Source organism: Bufo gargarizans, chromosome 2 (assembly GCF_014858855.1).
Source record: "Bufo gargarizans isolate SCDJY-AF-19 chromosome 2, ASM1485885v1, whole genome shotgun sequence".
Classification (NCBI taxonomy): domain Eukaryota; kingdom Metazoa; phylum Chordata; class Amphibia; order Anura; family Bufonidae; genus Bufo; species Bufo gargarizans.
Window position 1 is genome coordinate 628,549,979 of NC_058081.1, and position 9,200 is coordinate 628,559,178.

The 9,200-nt window shown below is 43.7% G+C and overlaps 1 protein-coding gene across 1 annotated transcript; it reads left to right on the forward strand.

The window, feature by feature from the left end:
* Positions 1-3,189: 3,189 nt before the first annotated feature.
* On the forward strand, positions 3,190-8,793 carry LOC122926858 (transcription factor HES-5-like). Its single transcript, XM_044278362.1, has 3 exons — positions 3,190-3,288; positions 3,443-3,623; positions 8,419-8,793. The coding sequence occupies exons 1-3, from the start codon at positions 3,223-3,225 to the stop codon at positions 8,643-8,645; spliced, it is 474 nt and encodes a 157-aa protein (XP_044134297.1). The 5' UTR covers positions 3,190-3,222; the 3' UTR covers positions 8,646-8,793.
* Positions 8,794-9,200: the final 407 nt, after the last annotated feature.

The window sequence follows — 9,200 nt, forward strand, 5'->3', positions numbered from 1 at the left end:
GCTCCAGTAGTTAAAATGCCCCCAGTAAGTACAATGCTTCCTACAGTGCCTTAGAAGGTCAGGAAATGGATGCCTACACAGATGAAAAATAGCCATGAAAAACCTGACACTGTTTTTACCTGCCATTTTTAACTGCTGTTTTTTTCATGTGACTGTACCCCAAGTGGTAAGGGGCCATGACCTTTAATGCCATGAGGCCCAGATACAAAGCTACTAAGCTAAGGCTACTTTCACACTAGCGTTCGGGTTTCCGCTCATGAGCTCCGTTTGAAGGAGCTCACGAGCGGACCCGAACGCAGCCGTCCAGCCCTGATGCAGTCTGAATGGAGGCGGATCCGCTCAGACTGCATCAGTCTGGCGGCGTTCAGCCTCCGCTCCGCTCGCCTCCGCACGGACAGGCGGACAGCTGAACGCTGCTTGCAGCGTTCGGGTGTCCGCCTGGCCGTGCGGAGGCGTGCGGATCCGTGCGGATCCGTCCAGACTTTCAATGTAAGTCAATGGGGACGGATCCGTTTGAAGATGCCACAATGTGGCTCAATCTTCAAGCGGATCCGTCCCCCATTGACTTTACATTGAAAGTCTGGACGGATCCGTACTAGGCTATTTTCACACTTAGCTGTTCTATGCTAAAAATAATGCAGACGGATCCGTTCTGAACGGAGCCTCCGTCTGCATTATTATGAGCGGATCCGTTCAGAACGGATCCGCCCGAACGCTAGTGTGAAAGTAGCCTAAGATAAAGGTAAAATCTGAACATACATTTCATTTAGAGTGCACATCTTACATAGTAACATTGTTCAAACAGTTGAAAAAATCCATAAGTCCATCAAGTTTAACCAAGGGATAGGTGGGGATGCAAATCTCAGATGGAAGTAAGGCTACTTTCACACTAGCGTTCGGGCGGATCCGTTCTGAACGGATCCACTCATATTAATGCAGACGGAGGCTCCGTTCAGTACGGATCCGTCTGCATTAATAACTTTAAAAAAATTCGCAAGTGCGCAAGTGCGCAAGTAGCCTGCGTGGATCCGTTCAGACTTTCAATGTAAAGTCAATGGGGGACGGATCCGCTTGAAGATTGAGTCAATTGGTGACATCTTCAAGCGGATCCGTTCCCATTGACTTACATTGTAAGTCTGAACGGATCCGCACGCCTCCGCACGGCCAGGCGGACACCCGAACGCTGCAAGCAGCGTTCAGCTGTCCGCCTGTCCGTGCGGAGGCGAGCGGAGCGGAGGCTGAACGCCGCCAGACTGATGCAGTCTGAGCGGATCCGCTCCATTCAGACTGCATCAGGGCTGGACGGCTGCGTTCGGGTCCGCTCGTGAGCTCCTTCAAACGGAGCTCACGAGCGGACCGACGAACGCTAGTGTGAAAGTAGCCTTAGACTCAGATTTCTACACATTTTCATAAACATTAATGTTTACTTTTTAAGAATTCATCTAAACCCTTTTTGAAACTGTCCACTGTTCCTGCTGTGCCCACGTCTTGAGGAAGTCTATTCCACAGCTTCACAGTTCTTACAGTAAAGAAGTTTTGATGCTTCTGGAGACTGAACTTTTTCTTCTCCAGTCGGTGGCAGTGCCCCCTTGTCTTTTGAGGGCATTTGACATGGAACAGTTTTTCACTGTATTTTTTGTATGGCCCATTTATATATTTGTATAGGTTAATCATGTCCCCCCTTAGACGTCTCTTCTCAAGACTAAATAAATGTAATTTTTAATCTTTCTTCATAACTAAGACCCTCCATGCCCCTTATCAGTTTAGCGATTGTGGCGAGAAAAGATAGGAAGGCGCTCATAGGGTAATAAATTCAATAATGAACATATGGTATTAAGACATCAATGGTTGTGCTCACCTTAGTGTGTTGTGCATACGTGGGCACAACACTCATGAGGACAAGGGGTCGGTGCAGCCGGTATCTTCTCAGTCCTCGTAGGTGGAGTTGCCAAGTCTCCAGAGGAATGATATGTATTGCAATGGGAAAAAAGTTTTTTAAGTGCACTATTTGGTGTACTGTAATAGTGCACTTAAAAAACTTTTTTCCCATTGCCTTATCAGTTTAGTCACCCTCCTCTGTGTACTTTTTCCAGCTGCAGTGAGTCCTTTTTATGTACTGGTGCCGGACAGAACTGAATTGCATATTCCAGATGAGGCCGCACCAGCGCTTTGTAAACTGGTAGTATTACATCTTGGTGGAAGTGAAGAGGTTCCAATTCTAAAAACCAATGGGGGCCCCAGCTATTAGATTCCACCAACCTAACATTTGTCAACCATCCTTATTGTATCTGTTTTATACTAGTCTGACACATACAAGCTCATGTACCAGCATTAGGGCCCTTGCCAATTACTTGCCTCGCCTCAATAGCCCCCAAAGAGGATAAAACCTAGAACTGCAAAATAAAAGTAAAAATAATGGGTGCTGAACCCGCCCCCCCCCTTCTTCCACTGAAACATCCTAAATAGATTTCAGTACCCTCTTAAGCAAATTAAACCTCTGAAATAACATATTTATATGTAAATGAAGTGATGTCATAGATTTAACCCAAGAGCATTGAAAGCTGGCATGAATGAATGGCAGGAGTCCAGGCCCTCAGTGATAATCTAATTAGGCAATTGTGTTCTTGCCTCCTTGACAGACTGTCCATTGACAGACATTACTGTCAGCCCCTTACCAGCCGAAAAACTACTGATAAGTGGGGACAATAGATGCGTTCCCCAGATTACATACTGGTTAGAGACCTACTAATCACAATTCCATGTTGTTATATCACCGGCTAATAAGACAAAGGCTGCAGGTAATTATGGCAATTGTTGCACGGCTGCCTCGGCACAGTATCTCCTTCTGAGTTTCCCTCCAATGTCAGATATCTGATCCAGAGGAGGAAGCACGTGTCTTGAGGCCACACGAGCCTTTCCCAGAATCTAATGTATCATTACCAGCTCCGACCCATTGTCATCCCATACTCCACCTGCTGCTGAACAGAGGGTTGTTATCCTGAGGCAGTTCCCCAGTTAATTTAGCATCTAGTAATTGAAGCCCTTGGTATTGTTTGGGGGGTGGGGGCTGTGATTGGCTACTGAGTGTGGGAAACTTCACAGAGCTGAGGACTCACAGATTCAGCTGCTGATATGCACTTATAAATAAGGGCCAGGCTCACATCTGTCACAAGCAGAGTTATCAGTAATCAAAGATATATCTGCCAGTACAGTGCATTAAGAATGGCGCCTGCCAGTGCTGCGGTGGAGTCCTGCACCAGTGGTCAAAAGTCCATAAGTTCCCTTCGGGTATGTATCTGGCTTATTTTCTGCAATGTAAGGCTTGCTGGAATTAACATTGTGCATACCGTTATAATATTGTGCATTGAAATTGTACTGTCCATAAGAGCTAACAATCTATACAGAGCATACAGAAATTCATGTATTTTGTTTTCATTTTCAGCAATTGAGGAAACCTGTGGTGGAAAAGCAGAGACGGGACAGAATAAACAGCAGCATTAAACAACTCAGGTTGCTGCTGGAGAAGGAATTTCAGAACGATCAGCTTCACTCCAAACTTGAGAAAGCGGACATACTAGAGATGACAGTCAACTATTTGAAGCAGCGCCACCTGCTGGTGAATAGTAAGTGCAACACACTGTAGTATTAGCCTATAGGGGGAATTTATCACACTCTGAACTCCCGAATGTTCAAAAAATCCCACAAATGGGTGTTTTGCTACTTTTTGGGCTTGTTTACAACATAAAATTTTAACAATTTCCATTTTTAAACTGCACATTTCAGGTTTAAAAAGTGGGTAGGAAAGTGGGCATGGTTAGCCCACTACCACTTTTTAAAATGTATTCCAGTAAAGGGGTGCTGTAGAAAGTTGAGTAACATCTCAAGAAAGATGTGTTAGGGGGGAATTTATTATGAGAGTAACATTTGAAGTCAGTTTTTCTTAAAGGGGTTGTCTAGTTTCAGGAGGAAACTGGACAACCCTCGGGATCTGCCTGTGCAGTAAGCCAGTCCTTCAGGGGGAGCGAGTGTGAGGTCACAGGGGACAGTTAACAGACCGAGGGTTGCTCTTAGTACTCACAGTTTGTAGGATACCCTGGGCAGGCGTACAGCTGTGATGGAGAGGCTGGCACGTAGACCCTCTGGGGCACTCTCTGGATATAGGGACCAGGACGGGTGGTAGGTGAAGTACCCTGGGTGTTGTAGGTTTAGCGTGCCTGTGGCAAGATCCCTTACAGTTCGTGACGCCTGTGCCGGTAACGGTGGCACACCGATTTTTTGGAGGAATAATGGAGGTACACACGTTTGTAGTGAACTAGAACTCCTCTTTACTGAACAGTTCAACTACACTCACCTAAAGAATTATTAGGAACACCTGTTCTAGTTCTCATTAATGCGATTATCTAGTCAACCAATCACATGGCAGTCGCTTCAATGCATGTAGGGTTGTGGTCCTGGTCAAGACAATCTCCTGAACTCCAAACTGAATGTCAGAATGGGGAAGAAAGATGGGCTACAACAGCAGAAGACCCCACCGGGTACCACTCATCTCCACTACAAATAGGAAAAAGAGGCTACAATTTGCACAAGCTCACCAAAATTGGACTGTTGAAGACTGGAAAAATGTTGCCTGGTCTGATGAGTCTCAATTTCTGTTGAGACATTCAAATAGTAGAGTCCGAATTTGGCGTAAACAGAATGAGAACATGTATCCATTATGCCTTGTTACCACTGTGCAGGCTGGTGGTGGTGGTGTAATGGTGTGGGGGATGTTCTCTGGGCAACTTTAGGCCCCTTAGTGCCAATTGGCCATCGTTTAAATGCCACGGGCTACCTGAGCACTGTTCCTGACCATGTCTATCCCTTCATGACCACCATGTACACATCCTCTGATGGCTACTTCCAGCAGGATAATGCACCATGTCACAGAGTTCGAATAATTTCAAATTGGTTTCTTGAACATGACAATGAGTTCACTGTACTAAAATGGCCCCCACGGTCACCAGATCTCAACCCAATAGAGCATCTTTGGGATGGGGTGGAACGGGAGCTTTGTGCCCTGGATGTGCATACCTCAAATCTCCATCAACTGCAAGATGCTATCCTATCAATATGGGCCAACATTTCTAAATAATGCTATCAGCACCTTGTTGAATCAATGCCACGTAGAATTAAGGCAGTTCTGAAGGCAAAAGGGGATCCAACACCGTATTAGTATGGTGTTCCTAATAATTCTTTAGGTGAGTGTATATACAGGCTTCAAACAGTTCCATATGAAAGATTTTGGTAACAGGCAGGCTTCACATAAATGGCAGGTAGAATCCTAGCAAGGTAACTCAGAGGGAATAAAACTCACAGATCAGGCTGTACTTTCTGCAGAATCCTGTCTGGCTTTCTCCAACGCCCGTATGCCTAATAGCTGGCTTTATCCTTGGGTAGGGAAACCTTCCTCTGGTATAAATCTTCTTGCTGTCAAAAATCTTCTGCCCTTCAGCTTTTTACTTGGCTGGATTAGATTGGGACTGCACTGTACTTTGCTAGATGCAGGATACTTCAGGACGAAACTTCTCCTGGTTGCAGGCTAGGAACCTGGGCTATCTAGCTGCATGTTAGAAGCTGATCTTCAGCTACTACCTGGCTAAAGTCAACACTGGCTTCTAACCACACATTACCTCTCCCTGGACTGGAGCTGTCTATATATACTAGGAGGTTCCCTAGCTCCCTCTACAGCTTCGGAGGAGAAACTACACCCCTAGCAGGCCTGGTACACAGGAGATAACATGACAATATACATTATAATGCAATAGAAAATACCATGACCATGTTCCACAGGAATCAATAAACCAGAGTCCAGGTCCGCGCTTCAAAGGAGATATAGTTTAGAAAACGCCTTATTAAAGGAAAGCGCAGTTTAAATCGTATCCCACGCTGAAACTTCCCCACAGGCACACGCCACACTGCCGACCAAAACTTCACAGGACAGCGATGACCCTTCAAAAGATCAGCAACATAGTGCAGTACCCGTGAATATGTCAAAGATTAAAGGCTTTTATTATACTCACAACAGCACCGCTAGAAATCAGCATATAAAATCATCTGAAATATCAATGCCATGTTCCACAGGAGGTGGAGAACAACATGACCCAATTGACCCTTGAGTAGTGCCCACCTTTACTTAGTGGGTCACTACACCTGCAATAAAGAATCGGTAAGTACTTACCCTAATGTGGTCACAGCAGGAACAGTGGACATTTTTAAAAAAGGTTTATATGAATTCTTAAAAGTAAATGACATTAATGTTTATGAAAATGTGTAGAAATCTGAGTCTAACGTCTATCTGGGATTTGCGTCCCCACCTATCCCTTGGTTGAAATTGATGGACTTATAGCTTTTTTGAACCATATTAACTATGTAACTATGTAACTATTCTCATAGGAAATGCCAGGTCTGACATTGTCAGTGCCCAACAGATCCCAATCACCATAATCTTAGATATGACTACTGCCATTCTGCCAGACAAAATACAGTGGTCCCTCAAGTTACAAGAGTAATTGGTTCCAGGACAACCATTGTATGTTGAAACCATTGTAAGTTGAGTAATCGGTTCCAAGGCCCCAACATGTCATCCAAGATAAGAGAAAATGAAGATTTAAAGAAAAATAAGCAGATAACTAAGACAGATAAAACAAGTCCTTACATATAACAGTCAGGAATGGCTGCTAACTAGCAACTAATACAGCTACGTGGCCTTGATTGGTTGGATCTGAGTCGGAGACATTGTATGTTGAGTCTAGTTTCAACTTACGATGGGTCAGAAAAGACCATTGTATGTTTAAAATATTGTACAGTATCTTGAGGCCATTATATCTTGAGGGATCACTGTATAGCTACATGCAGTGGTATTTCATCCTTAATTTTTTCCAGATTCTTTGACGGAGGCCCTGCCAAAACCTCCTCTGCAGATGTGCCAAAAATTATGGCTACTGATGCTTCCTGAAACAAACTGATACATAGTGAAAATTTACGTTTCGCACCCTAATTATTGACACAGCTAAGAGAAACGTTGTGGATGAATTAAAACTTCAATACTTTATTAAACATAGACTAAAAAATAGGGGAGAAAAAAATAATAAAAAAAATAAATAAAAATTGTGTGAATCCCTCAATGAACACATACACAGAAACATGTACTTGGTCACTAAACGACCATAAGACACAACCCAAACCCACCTGGTGGGAGGACATAGGTTGTATTCAATAGTGACCAGCGTTCTGTACATGTAAAACGCTATATGAAAGATGGTACCCTGTAGCTGATATATTTCCTGTGAAATTTGCTGTAGTGCAATCTATTAACAGACTGATGTCACGCTATACTACCGCCGATAGTCCCCTGCATTGCATGTATGAGTGTGCTGACACTCAGCGCAGGATCGCGGTTTGGAGAGGGGCGGGTTGTGAGGGCGGGGGCGTGCACAGAGTTTTTGACACGCCTTCCGCTCTCCCACCCTCCTAATGCCGCTAGATTCGCCTCACAGGGGAGGGATGTTTTTCCCTATTTAAACCTCAAAGATCGGCGGCCATATTACGGCCACCCTACGCCGGTGCCGTCGCCTCACCACCCGAGGCGTACAGCATTATGTGTTTGTCTGTTTTGTACTATACCCATCTCCTGATGAGCCCTTTGTGGTGAAACGTAGAGGTTATGATAGGGTTTAGAGTACAGCGCATCCTAATGTTCCTTTGAGAGGGCAGATAGCGGTTCAGTATGTCAGTTTAGACTATCCAATGTTGTACATAGGGGCGATATAGGGACTAGCAACATATCAGTGGGGGTGTTAATAAATGGTTACCCACATAGGGCGTCCAGGTCCCTTCTCCTTAGCTGAGAATAGTCTAGCTGTACATGGAGATGGTAAATTTACATTACTTATAGCGTGACATCATCCTGTTAATAGATTGCTCTACAGTAAATTTCACAGGAAATATCTACAGGGTACCATCTTTCATATAGCGTTTTGCATGTACATAACACTGTTCACTATTGAATACAACCTATGTCCTCCCACAAGACATATGAAGCCATACCTTAGTGGTGGTTTTGGGTTGTGTCTTATGGTCGTTTAGTGACCAAGTACGTGTTTGTTTGTGTGTATGTGTTCATTGAGGGATTCACAAAAACTTTTTCTTTTTTTTTCTCCCCTATTTTTTAGTGTATGTTTAATAAAGTATTGAAGTTTTAATTCATCCACTACTGATGCTTCTCGTTTTATCTGATATCAGTGGCATATGGTCTCCTCTGCTGTTGACACACAGGGATGTCATCTGGAAGCACCAAGGTAATTTTAATGAAACCTAATAATTCCCTTCTATAGGTTATTATAGCAGTCTATAGTTTATGTTGTTTTTCTTCTTACATAGGAACATCAACCCCTGCAAAAAGTCCTTTCAAAGACTACAGCCAAGGCTACAACCGGTGTCTGGAGGAGACCTTACAATACCTATCATATTCTGAGAAAATGGGCCACGCCAACCAAAATGTCATGCAATATTTCAACAGAGGCCACACAGCGAGCAGAAAAGCACCTGCTACATCACCACCCATCTCAGAGAAGTCACCCAAACATGTCATCTGGAGACCATGGTAAATGACTGTGATGTGTGAGTCTTCAGAGCTGCAGATTCTTGCTGCACATTTCACCCTCTGTCAGCTGTGGACTTAGTGACTTTACCCAAACCAGGGAACTAACCTGGTCATGTGACCATGTGTCCTTCCCTTAGTAAAAAGAAAAAAGTTTGCCAGTTTAACTTTAGTTGCTTCATGTTGAAGTGGTCAATAGTATTCCCAGGAAATGTCTAAAGCACTTATTGTCTATATTGTACATAAGAATATCAAGTAAAGACTAATAAACTACATTAAGAAAACTGATTATTATGAGTAACATAAGATTATTGTATTTTTAGGTAGTGAAATCCATTGACCTTGCAATAAAAGTTAACGATAGTAAATATAAGTATTTGCTGTTTACCTTTGCCTATTAAAATCATTGGTCCAGGACAATATACAAAGATCTTCTGGTTGCCCTTGGAGACAGACAGCAGTGTAGCTCCTCCATGCTGTCATACATGTGACTTAGCTTTAATGTCATCTGAGCTGAGATATTCTGTAAGATCAGAAAAGTATAGGACGGCTCACCCCTGTG

What these genes read in the sequence shown, in the direction of transcription:
- LOC122926858 (XM_044278362.1), top strand. Translation starts at nt 3,223, where the DNA reads ATGGCGCCTGCCAGTGCTGCGGTGGAGTCCTGCACCAGTGGTCAAAAG. An exon ending in AGTCCATAAGTTCCCTTCGG is followed by an intron (nt 3,289 to 3,442) that starts GTATGTATCTGG and finishes TTTCATTTTCAG; the next exon opens with CAATTGAGGAAACCTGTGGT. An exon ending in GCGCCACCTGCTGGTGAATA is followed by an intron (nt 3,624 to 8,418) that starts GTAAGTGCAACA and finishes CTTCTTACATAG; the next exon opens with GAACATCAACCCCTGCAAAA.